This window comes from Simochromis diagramma, unplaced genomic scaffold (assembly GCF_900408965.1).
Source record: "Simochromis diagramma unplaced genomic scaffold, fSimDia1.1 OVJJ01000603.1, whole genome shotgun sequence".
NCBI lineage: Eukaryota > Metazoa > Chordata > Actinopteri > Cichliformes > Cichlidae > Simochromis > Simochromis diagramma.
Genome location: NW_024387414.1, coordinates 20,791,541 through 20,810,703, shown reverse-complemented (window position 1 = coordinate 20,810,703; position 19,163 = coordinate 20,791,541). Strand labels below are relative to the sequence as shown.

At 41.2% G+C, this 19,163-nt stretch overlaps 1 protein-coding gene across 13 annotated transcripts in view; it reads right to left on the bottom strand.

Moving 5' to 3' along the window:
• Window positions 1-19,163, bottom strand: part of tjp1a (tight junction protein 1a) — a 100,022-nt gene that overhangs the window by 40,020 nt on the left and 40,839 nt on the right. The window contains exon 1 of one of the 13 annotated variants that reach the window (XM_040012005.1): window positions 9,764-10,087. The exons of 10 other annotated variants lie outside the window; for them this stretch is intronic. In XM_040012005.1, the coding sequence (XP_039867939.1) occupies window positions 9,764-9,850 (87 nt within the window). In that variant the 5' untranslated portion in view covers window positions 9,851-10,087. Of the gene's footprint in view, window positions 1-6,601; window positions 7,906-7,936; window positions 8,738-9,763; window positions 10,088-19,163 lie in introns of those variants that run through there. 2 more of the 13 variants (XM_040012007.1, XM_040012009.1) reach the window with 2 other exon arrangements.

The window sequence follows — 19,163 nt, the reverse complement described above, 5'->3', positions numbered from 1 at the left end:
TTGACCAAGAATCTTACATAATTAATGTTATAATACAGCAGGAATGTGAAAATAACAAGATGATCAATGAATAAAATGCTGGATTATGTTTTTGGAGAACCTTTAGAATAATGAATATTTTAGTTCTTGATTGACTTTCTGAGGAAACCAATTATGCTTCCCACACTTGGATGGATTACCAAGGTGGAGAAACACCTGGTGACTCACTAAGCATTTGTTATTTTTATCTTTGTTTATACGTTTCCATATGCAATCAGTTTACTAGCAAACAAATCCCTTGCTCTTATTTTTAATTTCAAACACTGCAAACCAGCTACCTCTAACGCATCTCTTTCTTTGATTTTTTTACTTTTGCAATCACCTGCTTCGCTGCTTCAGAGAGGATCTCATTCTGCAATCAGACTCACTAACTCAGCTGGCAATGGTGGAACTGATTCTGCACTGGAGATCTATTGCGAGCTGTGGTTACAGAGCAGAACGAGAACTTGACTAGCCAGCTGCAAGTTGGGTGAGTCTGTCAGCAGCATAGGAGGCACACTAGAGAGGCAGCAGAATGTATTGGCTCTTTTTTACTTTGTTTAGACTCAAAAAGGGAACTAGGGAATTCAAATATTTGAAGAGTCAAAACTTTTTTTAATCATTCATTCAGGACAGCATGCATGTGGACGTGCACATGTACAAGAACCTAACCAAGGGAAACACTATAGTCCCACTATTACAACTACAACCTAGAGACATTAGAGAGTGAGTTAGAGATTGCAGGTTCACCAAGTTGTTTCCGTTATGAAAATGACATGCTACAAAGGCTACAGAACAATGACATCGTTTAGGTTCCGTGTATGTCCCATGTTTACTCTGTAATTCTGCCTGCCACCAGGTTTGAAGTGTCCCAGAAAAATGGAGGCTCAATTGTGCTACGTAAACACTGTTGACTGCCAATTTAACAGAAAAAGCAGAGGATGCACAATGTTTTAACCTTACCACCTTAAGCAAACGATCTTTTAAAGCATTAAATATCAGGTTTAAAAATTTACTAGTATGACAGCAGTTCCCCAAACACTGAACAATACAGTTTACAGGCCCCATCTATTTTACACTAAAGCTGAGGAACAGATATGGAGACAGAGAGGAAGATAAAGGATTCAAAACTAACAGCAAGAGAAGATAAGGATGGACAAAGGGTTGTTTATAGAGAGTGCTTAAGCTGTTGATGATCCTTAATGATGATGAATGACGGGCTCTTGCCTACAACATGGTGCTGGGATCAAATTGCTTGATTATCACGTAACAAATACACTGATGGGAGAGTTGAGGGAGAACAGCAGTGACAGCTGAGGATGATTCGGTGAATATATAATACCAATTCTGAGCTAATATGTCACTAGCAGGCAGAATGTGTGTTGATATTAGACTAGTGTATGAACGCTGAACCTTTTTTATACAAACAGTTTGTTAAATTTTAAAAAAGCAAATTCATGAGGATCAATTCTGACATCTGATTATTCCAAAATTTGAGCTTAAGCTGCAGAAAGTGTCTTCCATAGGCGGGCAACCGGCTGCCAAAATGAAAAGACAGTGCAGTGCTCCCAACACTGTGGAAGATAAGCAAATGAACACACGGCAGGCAGAGACAGAAAGTAAAAGAGCGAGAGAGAGATTGTGTGTGTGTGTGTGTGTGTGTGTGTGTGTGTGTAGGCATGTAGGGCAACAAGCCTTGGGATGAATCTGTTCCAGTCTCTTTCTCTCTCCCCTAACCAGCTGAGCCACGGCTGCCACATGCACTCTCTCTTGTACCTCCCCTCTTCCTCTCTCTCATCGTCTCTCTCTTGCTCTCACTCTGTCTCTCTCTCAAACACACACACACACACACACACACACACACACACACACACACACACACACACACACACACACACACACACACACACACACACACACACACAGTGTTAAATCCCTTATGCCTGTAGCGGGAATGATAAATCCCTGCGGAGTCCTGCACTGCACTGCCCTGCCAGAAAGGACGTAGGGCCGGCTTGGAGTGGTCCTTGCTTGGCTGGATGGGCTTTATAGTAAGGAACAAGAAACTATCAAAGAGTAACAACAGAGAAATTTGAATCTCAATCACTGGTATTAGCAGGTACGAGACAGGTGGTGAATTATTTTATTCCCACAGCCCTAGATGACATTACAACTGCGAATGAACAAGTCTATCTTCCAGAGGGAGCTACATGACATTTAAACTTAACATTAAAGCTCGTCATAACTGAAGCAAGGTTTAAACTTCCTGGGCAGACCCCTGCTATGATCTTTTTTGCATGAAACAACGAGCTTGTACAACACCACACACACACACACACACACACACACACACACACACACACACACTTCAGTTTTCAGCCCAGTCAGTTATGGAACAATCACATCCAAGGATGTGGTGCGCTCATTTAGTAAACTGCAAGGATTCACACTGATGTCTCAGTGAAGCAATCACATCCATGGAAAAGAGACAGAAATGCTTATATTCATACTGCATGAGAAAAAACTAAGAATTAACAAGGAGTGTTAGTGGTATTTAACATTTAAGGTTTTTTGTAATTCCAGTCAACATAGGATTACTGATCATTACTCTGTTGTTCGCCAGTTTCACAACATCCATCTCAAGACAGAGCACAGCATCAACTGTAATGCAATGCATTAAACTAAATGTGTGGACTGTTTTGCGAAACTACTACTAGTGCTATGCCACAAAAGCCTCTGGCCCACACTGGGAAATTCAATTTATTCCCTCTATTTTAATGTTGCATTTGAATTCAATCAAAGCAGATATTAATGGGCTAGACTAAAGTTATAATGCCACGATTATAGAAGACAGAAGCAGTCTTTTAAGATCTGCCATGTGACTCAGATTATAGCCGGTGCATCTCTCCCTCCCGCTCCTTCCTTTTCTCCATTTCACTCCTCCGATAACCCCTCCTCCCTCAGAAGGCATTTTCTGTTTTCCTTCTCTCTTTCTCTCTCTGCTATCCACCTGCCCCCTGCTGTGTGTATCTGCCCTGGATTTCCCTCCAGAGATGAAAGGATAAGCAGGTCAGATATCCTTGATAACTGCCACACTTTCGAGTCCCCTGATGTTGAAACATCACAAGCAGCTGCTTTCTTTTAGTGCGTTTACTTAAAGTACGGCACGAGGTGATGCCTACAGCATAACAGTTCACTATCTGGCTCTTCTGCAACATAACCTCTCTTAAAGTAAGTTTACGCTGCGTGTGTTTTAAAAGTTACATTGTGTCTTTTTTCATGGATCAATGCCTAAACATTTGTCCCAGACAAAAAAGCATGTTTAGATTGGTCCCAGCCGGGGACAAATTAGCCAAAAAACAAACAAAACACAAAATAACTGAAGTCCAGCTGCACCAACAACCTCCCGGCTGCTGCCTTCAACTGGCATCCCTCTCATCCTATACAAAGACAGCTTAGACCTGCTCTTAAAAGGGCTGAGACAGGACTTTGAATCAAGAGCTAATCAAAGACCCATCTGTAGGTGTGTTTGGGATTTTGGTCTCCTTTGAGGTTCTCAAAAGATCGCAGAGCTGCTGCGTACTCAGACAGCAGAAAGGCAGGACCCACCCTCCACTCATCACTCTTTGTCATGTGCAGATCTCAAAATGACCTTCAGTGAGACCAAGAGTGGGCGAGTGGGCGTCCACAACGCCCAGCATTTGTGCAAAACAGGCTCTGTATGCAATGACAAACATGTGTAAACGCATCTGCATGTACAAATATCTATTCTATCATGTGACCACATCTGTTTTGAACAATGTCCAGTCTTCATGGATATTCCTAAAAATATTTTGGGAGTTTTTATTTGTTCACACTTGTTAGGGGACAACAAAAGCTGTGTGAAATCTTCATAGAAGTGTATCTGCAAAAACCTGGATAAATAATGAATAAACTCGTGGTGCAACTCTGTGTCAAAGACACAAGGCGACACAAGGGCTGATATATTAATCACTTGCCATATAAGCCCCAGTTCTTCAAAAAGATGGAGAGCTTAAGACACATGACAAAAAACATCATCAGGACTCTTTTTCTCTCTTTAGCACTTGCTTGTCTAATTGCATTTCCCTCCTTCAGTGATGTAAATGGAGATGTGTAATCATCAAAGCAAAACAGAGGCTGTTCTTGGCCCGCTGTGCAACTCTAATTAATACAACCTCCTCCATCCAAACGTAATTTCCATTTATTTCAGTCCGTCTACTCAAAACACAGCCGTCTAAAAAGCCAGAGGGATGGCTGTTTCTCTAAACTGCATCTCTTGTGGTACATTCAAAGAAGTGAACAGGGATGACTGAAGGCCAAACACACAGAATGAGGCCAACATTTAGTGTAGTGAAGGAAAGTTAAGGCCAACTCCTCGCTGGATTAACGTGTATTCATTTTCAAGTAGTTAGATATCAGTTAAATGACTGATTATATTACATAGTGATTTAATGAAAATCCATAAATGCTAGGTATGACAAGTCTAGTCTTAAAATCATTACTTAAACACTTTTCACTAAATTCTGGAAACAAACGCAGCCAGATATAGTTTCTTTTCTCTTCCCAGTGCCACAACATGACCTTTGGCACCCAATGGAAAGAAGTTTCCCTTTCAGTCTTATGACAGAGACATATTCTCCCCAAACTGTTATTTTATTCTGCAGATCTACCAAAACAAACTGAAAAGCAGCTTGAACTAAGATTAGGCTAGATAAAAGGCTTTACTCCTATTCACTCTAATATCCTTATAACAACTGAGTGGAAGTTAAATGCTTATAATAAATCACACTAACCCAATGGCACACTAGCAGTGGACAGTATTGTGCAATAACACCAGTGACCTCTGAGACATGAGGCCAACACACCCACATATGTAACTCTATTCCAGAAACAATGCACCACAACATTTTATTACAGTTGATCATCAACTGTGGAATTCTGTGGACTGTGACAAATACCGGTGTGGCATAGGAATCCAGCACTACTCATCAGTGGGAGTTAACATGTGGCTATTGATGCTGGACTGCAAATAACGTTAAGAGCACAGCTAACAGCAGGAATACAGGAATGTTAGCACGGTCAAACAGAAGGTATAAGTTTTATTATTGACAGTGGAAGATGTAATTTTTAAAAAAAAAATGTTTGGGGTTTTTTTTTGGCTCCGTTTCTTGAATTTGAAAAGAAGACCCTTGGTTTTGAGAAGTAAGTGTGAACAGTTATCCAAAGCTGAAACATAACCTTCCCATTAGGGATTGTTTCTGGCATGAGTTTTGAACACAAAAATATTAATTAAGTTACAAAATTGTATCCTGTTTTTTTAAGCTGTTTTTTGTGTTGTTGTTTTTTTTTTTTTTTTACCTCCGCATGATAGGATGTAATGGGTGATAAGGCACCTAAGAAGATTTTTGTTGAACAACAACCTTTTAAAAAGAATGTACTTTCAAGTACCAGGCATGAAACTGATAAAACGTGTTAGCTGTTGCGATTAGACAATACTGAACAAACAGGAAAAACATGCAAAGCCAAAGATGACTACAGCCACAAAGAACTCTTTAAATAATAAACAGTAACGAGCCCCCTGCAAACTACGTCAGATTAAACAAGCATGTCGCAACTGTACCAAAACTACGTGAGGGTGATCTTCCAAGAAAAGTCAAGCAGTTTCCAGTAAAAATCTAACAGTATTTTTGTTTTACATACCCATCCCTGCTTCCCATAACTAGAAAGTGTTAAATTACACCAATTCATCAAACTGAGCCATGAACTGGAGAATTGTTCAACAGCATCAACTGGAAACTGTCCCAACAACTACATAGATAATGAAACAGGAGGCTAACTGACTAGTCTGAAAATAAGAAAACACAAAAAAAGTGTGGCTAACGTTTGCAGTGCTAGCAAGTCTACACACTCGCTTTCTTTAAAATGGGCATCTGTGTTTATCTTGCATTTCATTCTGCCACAGCCCATTTTTATCTTCTAGATGACAATACAATACAAAACATCTATCCTACTTTCCAACTAAAATGTTAAGGCACTGGCATGCAGAGAGAGGGTGGCTATGTAAAACTGTAGCTCTAACAAGGAAAATATGAATAATACTGGCGTGGCATGACAGTTTGGCCACACCAGCTTTTATCCACTGGTGCCAACTATCAAAGGTAACAAGCTTGACCATCTAGTGAAATAATCAACCAACCTGCCCTTACTACGTGTAATGGTCAGACAACTGTGGTTCTTCAGTTCCCGCCTTTACCAGTGTTACTAAACCTATAGTCATTCCATAATAGGAGTGGTTGTGGGCTATTGTTGCTTAACTACTAATGCTAACACTTTTTCCAGACAGCACAGAAAAGCTTTTATTCACAAATATATAAAGAAAATGTTAGCTAGTTTAATTAAGTTAGCAATCATGTTACAGCTAAACAAAAGATATTTTCTTCCCTTTTTGGTCTATCTGAGTTTAAACAGTGAAACTGGCTGCTTGTGATCTAGCAGGGTGCTAAAAGTAACCAGCTGAAACTGCCATCGTGATGGTAGTTTCACTTTAAACAGACAGTCCTACCTGCTGTAGTAAAAGTCAGCGTTTCAGCACAGATTCCCCAAGAGACAGAGAACAACTGAAGACTGAAGAGCTAATTTTACACCAATCAGCATATTAACCACAGCGGGCTCATTACCAGCCTCAAGTATCACTCAGTAGTGAGTTGTATGAGAAGGTGTGACTACAGCCATAAGATACAGTACAGCATGTCGTCATCAGCTCGCATGAGGGAGGAGGTTTCGTCTGACTGGAACAACCGCCCAAACCTGAATCTCACTACTTGTGATAGACAAACACAGCACATTCCTAACTCGTCAAAGTGAGGAAAAAACTAATAAACAGTAAAACCCTAAAAGACAAAAGACTACATAATCGTCGGGAGGTGTTTTAGAGCCAACATGAGGTCTAATCTACTTAAATTCTCTTTCCAGAATTTTTTTTTTTTTATTTAGACATGAGTAAAATACAAGTGGTTTATAAAACAGCACAATCACATGTGTGTAACTGTTTTGCTAATAAACGCCTGGTATACATCATACCATCAGTACACAGCTTACATTTTATATAAACTAGGAAATTATCAAGGCTTAGCAGATATTTAGACAGATGAATGGATAATTACACACAGCAGGGACCTGAGAGGCATGCTATGGGACGTCCCAGTACAATCAACTTAATTTAGAGTTAGACCACCTACAATAAGATTGCTTCTTACTTATGGAAAGTGGTGTTTTCATCATCTTTGCAGCAATACTGACAGTTTTGCGGGCGTTTCCTAAAAGTGTAGTGTTAAATCCCCCACAAACTCAATGTACTTTGTGGTCTGATCCATTCTTGGGTCTCTGAAATGTAAAGAAAGGAAGATCCCGTAGCAGAATTCCTGCCTCAGAGGCTCACTTACTTTTCATATCCATGGGGATTTCCTGCCACCCTTTTAATAAAATGAGGACTAAAAATCAACAGGTAGCTCAGCTGAGACATGGTATAAAAACCACCAGGCGATTTAACACTGACAATCAATAAAAGACAGATTATTTTAATCTAGCTCACTAGAAACTGCATAGTTGCTTGCAGGCTGTGTTACAAGGTGTGGATTTCAAAACACCCTCTGAGCCACACACACACACACACACACACACACACACACAGATGAAAACACCACCACCACCACCACTAAGCATCCTTCACTACCACAAGCCTACTGATATTCTACAAACTTATAAACAGCTGATTGGCTGGAAAATTCACCTTTGTTTGTATTTTGGCCCGTGCTAGCCTTCCAGTATATCATACGCGTTACATAAGCCAGCAGCATAATGTCCACACAAGATTTTTTTTCCCCTGCCAGGTACCCACCTTATTTGAAGCTCTGGAGGTCATTTCCCCCGCTATTCCGGTTGAAAAGTGGCAGCTTAAAAGTTGTCCCTGTCTCTGTTTTGATAATCACTTGGCTGAGTGCGCTATTTTCCCTCCAGTCCAGTTCACTTTTCGCCCAGCTGCCGCCACGCCGGGCTACGTTGTTATTTTATTTGATCCAGGACGACGGGAAACGCCACGAATAGCCGTGTGGAAAGTCTAAAGTTCATTATCTTATCTTCGCCACCAGAATCGTTAGTCCACTCGGGTACAAAGTCATGGAAGAAGTGTGGGTTGTGGGGATGGAGAAAAAAAGGAAAGTACGACCCAAACAAGACCTCCTTACTTTGGTATTTCTGTCGCTAACCTCTGGATGAAAAGTTGGAAAGAGTAGGCATCACCAGGACGGTGTGCAGCAATGGCAGGCTGAGTAAACCTTTCCCTGCTCTCCGCTCACTGAGCAACGGCCGTGTCGTCTCTGTACGGAGCGGACCATTGCGCCTAAGTAGGGGTGTGAGTTCAGGGGGAAAACAGAGGCATCGCCCATTTACTTTATTTATGACCATCCTATCATCATTTTCCTGTTAAACTTTACTCATCCGTATATTATTACCTCATCGTGTTTTTGTTTTTATTCTTGTTCTGAATCTACTTTTACCGCTGCCGATAAAGTGCACACCCCCACTATCGCTTGGAATTAACAGTCCGGGATACAATGAGGAGAAGCGACGCCGCTGTCCCTGCTGATGCTGAATGCTCACTTTCCCTGTGTGACGAAGGGAATGGTTTATTACACAAGGACTACTGCAGCCTTCCAAATCTTAATTTTGTAGGAGAGGGAAATCGCAGCTTGCACTCTGTTTATAAATACACCTTTTGGGCCTTTTTGTTTAGAGAAGTGAAATTCACCGCATATCGGCGTGGAAAAAAATAGGCCACGGGATGCCTGCCCTTAGAGCAAAACAACGTGAGCAGAATATCTAAAGTTAGTTGCATAAGGAATGATCGAGACTCTATCCCCTGTCCTTTGTGTTTTTGTGGGTCGTATTGGGGCAGTTAGCTTGGCAGATTACAAAATGAGTCGATAAACTAAATAGGGAGACCGTATTTAAAAGCACGTATAGGTACAGCCGGTGTTTGCGGTTGATAAGTCACCTCACAGGAAACCCCAAAAGCCAATGCAGTGAAATTTCTATGACTTCCTAAACCAGAACCCGCCCTCAGGATGCAACAATCTCAGTTTGCACTGTTTCACAGTTTACTTCTCTTTCCAGCAAACAATGGCCTTTGAAATATTAAAATAGGCTAGAGGAGAAGAGATGACGAAGCAGTGGCACACAACTAAGTTTTCAGTGTCCAGCCATACGGTGAACGTGAAGAGGAGCATATAAACACAAAGACACACCCTGTCTTTTTCCAAACAAACCGAGCAATCTCATCCCCCAATCTAGCTCCTCTAATGATCACTTCCTCTGTGCCTCAAACGTGGAGGAGGGTTTGGAGACAGTGTAGGTGGTCTAAGGAGTTAATTCCACCAGATCTAATCCAACAAGGAAAAAAAATACCACCAAGCAGAAGTGTCAGGTTATATATTGAAGACTGCAAGTAAATGGTCACCACTGGAAAAGGCTAGGTCAAGTTGAGAAGAGGATCAACACAGACAAAGAACTCTAAAACCTGCAGCCCCAATTAACACAGGGACACACATGACCACTTTTAAAGTATATTAAAGGAAAAGATTCCTGGTAACGTTTTTACAACAGTCTTGCAAAAGTGCATGCACAAAACAGGCAGAAAAAAACCCCATTTAAACCAGGGCATACGTACTAGTATGGATGCAAGTCGCTCGCTCCTCCTGAAGCTCCTTAAACGCCTGTCAGGATCCATCAGGGCAGACAGCAGGATGTTTAACATGGTCACTCAGGTGTCAACTAACAATAATTTAAAATCAAAATAGGCAATTTGAAAAAAAAAATACAACTAACCGCCTTTAAAAATGGCACTAAACTGACAAAAAACCAGAAGTAATTCCTCTGCTGCTCGCAGCTCACTCTCATCAGCAGCTGTGATGGTACCTCAGATGTTCTTACAGAGAGGATCGGGACATTAGTGACACGTGTGATCAAAGCTATCTTTGTCCTCTATGCTTGCATCCCTGATCCCATCTCTATTTTTTCTTTCTCACTCTCACAAATACACACACACACACACACACACACACACACACACACACACACACACACACACACACACACACACACACACACACACAAGCTAGGAGATGTAGCTCTTTTTGGACAACAGGCAGCTTCAAAGCTCAGGTGCGCTCATGGAAGAGCAGGCACATGGAAAACAAAAGCGAACATGCAGACCTGCATTCGGCTGGAGCACATCACAAGGTTCACTCAACCCTGCCGCTCCTGCAGCGAAAAGCCTAATGTAGAGTGAAACCGCTTAATGTGCACCGCACACCCCAAAAATGTAAAACCGGATGTAGATGCACCTACAAACATCGAGGCACTGAATTACACTATGATGAATAAAGAAGAATGCAATGTTTGATCTATACCAGTTGTTTAACACGGGAGAAAGCTCCTAAGCAGATGTTGACTCCCTGTTTTCATCTGTCCTGAGTTAGGAGTCTCTGAGAGGCCATCTGATCCCTCCTGCTCTCTGTTGACTCAAGGCTGCTCTGCAGATCCAGCACGGGTTTCTTTGTTTCTTTATGCTAATAGAAACCTTCTGGACAGACAAGAGCAACCGAAGTTCTCTATGTCACACAAGTGAAGTATAGCTAATCCTCAGCTTTGACAATAATAAAACTGTCAATATGCAGGTATCATATTTTTTTTAATTATTACACACAACTGTGTGTGTTGCTTTTTCAGTGAGATTTTTCAGTGAGATTAGTTTACAATCCAATCAGTTGCAGTTTTATACTTTAAATATACTTTTCAACTGGATTTTATAAAAGAAGAAGAAAAAAAGTACAAGGGGAAAGGGGTGTGGTATGAATCAGTAATGATCAGCATATAATGTCACATTTCTGGTAAGAGGTCAATTGTTTTTAACCAGATTAGGATCATATGACAGGATTAGTAGGCATCTCACCAATGCACTCCTGACCTTCTAGATCAATATTGCTCAGGGTTTGTGAGGACTTAAGCTTTGTGTGGAGTTCAAGATTGTGGGATTTGATTTCAGTGTTTAGTGAAACAAGAACTTATTCAATGAATTCTCTTCTTAACCAAATACTTGGGCCTGGGTTCATTTCTGTCATTCATATAGAAAAAAGTTCAAAGTGTCTGTTCATTACACATTTAGATTGCGTGTCATATGTCGTAAGAAATTTTAGGTGAAAATAACATAAAAGTATTTGCTGTTCTCTCAGTTTCCCTCCTACCTTTCCCTCCTCGCGCGCGCGCGCGCGTGCGTGTGTGTGTGTGTGTGTGTGTGTGAGAAAGAGAGAGAGACAGAGAGAGGAAGAGAGAGGCGTTATTCTTGCACTAACTGCTCTCATCATTCAAGGTTTCAGCCAGTAGCAACAAAATGAAGTGCTGCAATGTAGCCTTTGTGTAGTCAAGTAGGACAAGAAGACAAAGTACACATGCCATTGAGTGCAAGAAGTGCAACACACACACACTCACATAGACACCGTGAATCTAGAAGTACAGAGTTAAACTAAAGGAAATTAGGAAATTTAAGGATAGGAACTTTAAATAAATTCTTATCCTTCAATTGTAGTCAAAACCTAATGATGCTGTGTGTCCACCAGACCCATGGGCACACGCTCACACATGTGGGCTCAGGAATTCAAGAAACATGGATTTAACATGTCATAAAAAATAGTTTGATCTCCAAGATCAAATTTATTGATCCATAAAACCATGAAAATCAAAAACAGACATTCCACTATGCAGATAATTCAAAACACGGGGTAAAAAAAACAATAGTATAACAAACTGCCCAAAGCCTTTCATTATCTGAGCTGATATCTCACCACATGTCAGAAAAGGGTTCTTGCAGAGGACACACAGTGCCGAGGAGTTCACGCTCATAGCCTCTAAACCTGTTGACGCGACCAGTCATGCGGCCCTTCTTTCATGAGTCATCAATCAAGCCCGATTACATACAGCACACATTATTTTGGAGGAGCTTTGCACAGATAAACCGAACCGAGAATGGCATTATTTTTAAAAGCAGCTGGCTTGTCGTCCCTGCCATTGTCAGTTATATATATATTTTTATCCAAATCATTCACAACCACAGTGGAAGTTAGCGTGCGCGAGAACAGTCTGAAGTGCTGTTATTTCGAGCGACACTTAGTTCCACTTCTTCTTGTGATGAAGGGAAGAAAAAAAAGAAGCTTTTGGAGTACTAAATTTACCACGGTGGGTCAGTGGCTGATAGTAGTGAAGCTGGCTCCTTTTAATCTTCTGAAAACATTTACTCCAAGAGGCAGCCTGTGATCAACCAACCAAGAAAGTTTTCCTCTTTCTCTCTTCTCATCAGACAGGAGCTGCTGTGCCTTTTATAGCTGGAGAGCAGAAGCGGTGCTGCAGTGAACCTGGCTGAACTTCACTCTGCTTCTCAGTAAATACCTGCAGTACAGCAGCTCAGCAAGGGATGGCCAAAGTTAAGCCTCATTGCAGGTCTATCAAATAACCATTCAGCAGGGTGATAAGATTTTCTTCCCCTCAAAAACCTAAATGCAGACTGTCAGATCACTATTTCTGTGTAGTGTGTGGGCCACACCCGTTAACACTCGCGTGCTTTACAAATCTGTTACTGAAACTAAGCCATTACGTCTTGCTTTACATCCACGTGACAGCCCCACTGTTTGCTGCAGAATGAGACAATAAATTGAAAACATGTCAAATCTCATGCTGCAATTCTCTCAGCTCAATCTAGTGTGTGTGTTTGTGTCTCGGTGTGTGTGTGTCTGTGTGTGATTTCCCGGTAAATACCTCATGAACAACAATTCAAGCTTTTCCTTTCATTGTTGCTCTGGCATACAATGCAAATGCAACTTCAAGCAGCACTTTGTTGCTACCCAGTCCAATTTGTTTGTTAAGATAAATGGATTACAGTGCGCCTGTGCCAAGCCAGTGTGGCCTCCAAATCATTACGCAGATACAAAGTGCCGAGTGTTTTTCCAAAATTTCATACCACAATCCATGCAGGCTGATAATAAAATAAAGCAACTTGTACAAAAGAAAAAAAAATAGGGAAAAGAGCAAGTAAGAAAAAAATCACAGAAGCGTGTCAAATAACTTTCACCTTGGCTGCAGCTGTATGTGATTTTTATCACCCACTTACACACTAAGGCGCACTAGGTTACAGCTTGGTGCATGAAATCTGCTGACATGGTATAAGAGTTTTCCAAGCTCCTTTGTTACGGGAGATAAAAGAAACTCAAAAATATGTTAAGGGAGTGAGAATAGGTACAGAAAAAATACATAAATTCAAAGAAAACATGCACGAGTCTGTAAAATGGAAACTTTCGGTGATCTTTTATAACAGTGGAGCTGCAGAGAGAAAGTGCTTAAAAAGGGAAAACTCTGAGTTAACAGTGCATTAGTGCAGTGAACTACTGAAAATCCTCACATTACATACACATTGGGAACCGTGAATGGTCTTAATATTTGCCACTGCAAGCCCTAAAACCACTGTTGACTAGTCCAGGAATTCTGGAAGCAATTCCCGCAAACAGTTTGATAAAGTTGTCAAGTATGGCCGATGTTTACCTGTGCTCAAGGTCACAGAATGAATGTGTCACAATATTTTGCACGCTTAGCTTCCTCAGCCCACATAATTTGTTACCATGACAAGAGGACATTCACCTTTCCTTCAGCCAGAGTTCTTCCAGAAGGTGCTTGTCAGCTGGAGGTTACACCGCAAACCATTATGTCAATGTAGTAAATTTCTCTTTTAAGGCTTTACCGGGTCTAAATTACAAAAATAAAACAGCCAAACAGTGGCACTGGTGTCAGAGACGTGCTATTAGTTCAATTTTAGCCTCGCAGAAAAATATAGCAATTATCCCATACTGTTTCTGCATATCACCACAGACCACAGGGTTAAGGGGTGTAATAAAAGGAGCAGTTAAACTGTCCGCCATCAATTCCAATAAAGGCTCACCTCAGGCTATAATAACAGTCCAGAAAAAAAATGTGTACTGTGCAAAGTTTATTTTCTTTATCATCATAAATCACAACACAAATAGAAATACATTCAAATCAAGAAGCATTAGGATAATGAGACTTTTTCCTTTGCTCGTGCATTATTCTACCAAGCTGGATATGAAACAATACAACAGCTATATTATTACAATATATCTGTAATTCATCCTAACAACTTTAGGTGAAGCAGGGCAGAACATCATATGTCAACATATGAGTCTGCAGTCAGCAGGCATCAACACACAGCTGGTTACTTTCCTGGTGACCTTCTCCATCCTGAAGTCAGCTTCACTTTATGTTTTTTTCAGAAATGTATTGTTTTCTGTATTGAAACCTAACAGCTGAGAATTGTTACATGTGGCCATAAAAGGTCTGCGTTTGCTTTGAATATATAATGTATCTGAACCGCTCCATTGCCTGTCTAAACAGGAGCATGACTTCAACACTGCGCAGCCAGCGTCACTACTTTGACTTTGCACTTTTATGCCAGAACCAGTGTGTTTCTATTCAGCCAAATTAAAGAAAAATGCAGTACTCTCCGAACATTTTCAGCGTGCCAATAACCGTTGGCTACAGATCAGAAGTGATGCCAAGCGAAGGATGTCTTGCTCTCCAAAAGGCAGTGACTTTGCGCGCGTGCAAATGTCAGCGTGTCAACATATGTCGGAGGCCACGCATGTGTTGAATCTCCTTCTTAATAAATAGGCAGCTTTGGAGACAAGACCTCCAAATCTGCCCCACTTAAACTGAGAGTCAGGATTATGTCTTAGTAAGTCCAACAGCTGCAGCTCAAGTTACTGTGTTGACAGCGGGCAGCAGGCACCAAAATGCCATTTGACACATACTCTAAGTGGCATGTAATTGATTTTCAAGGAAGAGTGAAGACTTACAAGGCTAACAGAGGGGGCAACTGCACATTTCAGGCTGTGTGAACACAACTAACCTCTGTTAGAAAGAAGATTTACTTTGCTGCTATCCAACAGTCGCTCATGTAAACCTGAAACTCAATACCGATGCTTTAGAAAACATAAAAACAAGTCAGTAAGTCAGTATTTTTAAAACAAAGAAGTAAATAAAGGCTTTTAAGGACCAGGTTTTAGGCATTTAGTGTCATTTCACTGTTTGTCTCTATGTGTTTATGTATTTGTGTATAAGACACAGTTGAAAGGAATGGATCCACTCACTCCATCTAACTGTTTAACTTTTCTGGCTGACCAAAAGAAAAGATATTCTATATGCTGCCATGCAAGTTACACCACTTTTTGTAATGGCAACAGGGAACTTACAACCCTGAACACAAACATGTTTGTATTCAGGGTTGTTTTTTCTCAAGAACATGTTGCATCCATATAAAGTTACCTTACAAAGATACAGTATCTAGAAAAAGGAACAAGCTGCTATGAGAGCATCTGTTCTGAAATTGTCACTTTTAATCACAGGAACAGATACAGAGTTAGAGAAACATCAGTATTTGATAATTACTTTCTTTCTGAGCAATGTGAAACTGCCATAACTGATAAGAGACTAGTTCATTTTCTCACAGAACAGTAAGTCTTTAACATTTGCTTTGTCTGACTAACCATGACCCCCCCCCCCTCCAAATCTTTAGTTCATTATCACATACAACAAAAAAAATATCAAACTAGCCAATCACGTGCCAACATCTGAATGCATTTAGACATGTACACAGTGTCAAGACGACCTGCTGAAGTTCAAAGCGAGCAAGGTGATTTAAGTTATTTTGAATGTGGTTGTTGGTGCCAGATGGGCTGTTATGAGCATTTCAGAAGTATTTCAGAAATTGCTGGGAAAATCCAAACCAGCCATCTCTAGGATTTACAGAGAATTGTCTAAAAAAGCGAAAATATCCAGCAAGTGGCAATCCTCTGGGCAAAAAATGCTTTGTTTATGCCAGAGGTCAGAGGGGAATGTTCCAGACTGCTTTGAGCTGATAGGAAGGCAACAGTAACTCAAATATCCACTAGTTACAACCAGGGTGTGCAGAAGAGCATCAGTGAATGCACAAGTCAAATCTTGAAGAAGATGGGCTGGAACAACAGAAGACCACACCAGGTGCCACTTTTATCAGCTAAGGGCAGAAAGCTGAGGGTGTAATTCACACAGGCTCGCCAAAATAAGGCAGAAAAAGAGTCGAAAAATGTTGCGTGGTCTGATGAGGGTTGATTTCTGCTGTGACGTTTAGATGGAAGGGTCAGAATTTGGCATAAACAACATGAAAGCATGGATCCCTAACAGGAGATTCACATCATGGATGTGCAGCTAACAAATCGCCAGCAACTGTGTGATGCTTCCATCTGTCATGTCAATATGGAAGAAAATTCAGCGACTTATTGAGTCAATACTATGAAGAGTTACTGTAAGACAAGCTCTGAAGACAAAACCAGGTCTGACCTCATACTAGGAGGTGTGATCACTACAGTATAGTTTGCTTTCCAGCTAATTATGTCAGTAAAGTATTTGCACATTTTTACAGAGTATCATAACTGAGAAAAAGTCTTCCTTTATTATGCTGACAGGACAAAATCATGAGGAGATCCCATGTTCTAGAGGAAGGAAACTGATAAAGGAAAGGCGAGACACTGAAAGGAGAGAAAAAATAATTTGTTAGGAGGACTATGAAGTGAAAAAGAGCAGAGGAAAGCTAAAACAGGAAAAAGTAACAGGAAAAGAAAGAAATTAAAAGTGAAGACTAAGTTTATTGCAGAAAGAGGGAAAGTAATAAGAGCTGATGAGTAGAGAACAGTAGGTGGGGTAACACAAACAAAGATTGGGCCAAGCTACACAACAGTGCAAAAAAAAAATGAAGATGAATGAGGAAATGTCTCAAGTCCAGTGAGCTCGGCAATGGCCTGAATAAAGGGCGTGCAGCTCACCCCCAGTCGGTGACTCTTCCCATGGTACTGCCTGTTACTGTTACATTCCAGCAGTATGAAGCTGCTCACACTGGGCAAAGAAGCGGTAACAGCAGGAGCTTCCAGAGAAACAGGCAGGAGAGGCTGAGATGTGCCTGTCGGACAAAAGCGGCTGTAATTCAGTAAAAAAAAAACCCCATTGAATTAACTTCAAAAGCAAAAGAAGTGGTTAGTTGCTGCGCGGTAAATGTGATTTAATGGTTCACTGATAACGAGGTGAATGCGTTTCTCCTTGTGACTGGCAGATAATACCGAGGGGAACATCAAATCTGAGTTCCATCTGCAAAAAATAACGTTTGTGCTCCTTTTTTTTAGCGCCGATTAAGCGTTTTCAAATGCGAATGTGATACGGTAGATTAGGAGAATGAGAAGCGAACTGAGCAGCTTGCTGTGTATTCGCTCTCCTTATCGACACACATCACTTCAGCGAGAGTCTCAGCAGAGACAAAGGGCATTCAGCTGGACTTGAAAATGACTAAATATAGTCTGTGTGTGTTTGATAAGTGTTCTGACCTGTGATAACCAAAATCTCTCTGAACTCAACTGAATCATGCCCCTCCACTGCCACTTAACCCTTCCCATCCTAAGCTTATGACATCATACCGCTCCTCCAGTGAAAGGACCGTGCTACAAGAAGACACGATGGTCCAACGGAGGACGGAGAGCGGTGGAGGATGGGTACCAAAGCTAGCACGCCAGCCAGAGAGGCGGATGGAGACACGGCAGCCACAGGGGCCGCTTCTAGCCTGGTGGTGATGAGATGCGATGGGACCCGACCCTGCAGAAGCCCCAGCCAGTGTGTTAGCTGACTAATCCTCTAGCCGTCCAGTGCCAGGATCCAGACTCATCAGCTTTGGTGTTCCCTTGTCAGACTCATTTTTATAACATCCCACTGGTCAATTCTAACCTCTAATGCCCAACACAACAGCCCCTAATGCCAAGTGATTATGGAGTGCTGTTTTAGCACATTTGTTGCCTGAAAAGAAAGAAAGAGCCACAAGGCAATGGCCCTGGCTCTCTGTTTAGAGGACGAGCCTGATGAACTCAGCATAAAGGGGGCTGACCAAAAAAAGCTGTTCTAAGCCACCTTTCTGATGGTGGACACTGTGGGGCCTGAGCTGGGTCAGGACTGAGTTGGGTGGCGGGCAGGGATTTACAATATCCTATCCTCCAGTATATAGCCAGTTCCTGTGAGCTCATTGAACGCACACATCCGGATCCACCGGGCAAACAGAGCATTTGCATATATTTGATTTTAAAGTCTGTAGTGACACGTGGATGGATGCCAACCTGGAAAGCGGATATGTACATTTTTGTAAACAACAGGAGTGTAACAGCAAACTTAGTGGTTCTGAACCATTTGACGCGTCCTGCAATCCATATGACACCTGTGGAAACTGTCATAGTCTAAGAGGTGAAAGTGTGCAAGCTCAACCTGGAGCATTCTGGTTTTTCCCTCAAATATCGCCCCTTCAGAAGCAGAAAAATGTTCACACACAATTTTATTAATCCTTTACAATGAAAATGAAGCTCTGATTATATTTTAGTGAATTTTGTAACTAATTAGCAGTGGCCCACAATTCTAAAACTGAGCTATTGAAGCATACTAGTGGCATGAGCTGGGAATACATTAGCCCTCATAAAAATGTGCACGCCAGCTATTTTTTCCCTGATCACCAACTGTAGGTGAATGAATCTGTTAGTGAATCTGAATCATTTCTAAATCGATAGGCTTGTGCTTTTCAATCTGCATACTGCCAGGCCCACATTTCTCCATTTTCAGAGCATTTACCACAAGCTTGAGGGGTGAAAGTGGAGAAGCTGTGGTACAAGAGAAGCCTGGCAGCTAAAAGCAAAAAAGCATGATAACGTTACAGCTGAAGAACGCGAAACAATCCAAATGTCTGAGGAGGAAGCCACAAAATGAACACATTTCCAAAGTGTTACAATAACTGCATTTGGGTTGCAGTACAGTGAATGTCCTGGCACACACACTGTGACATCATAAATGATGCCAAAGCTTTTATTGGACTAGGAAAAACACATATTTTTGAGTTTTACTTAATTTTGTTTATGCTGATGTGTTGGAAAACTGGAAAATAATGAACCTAT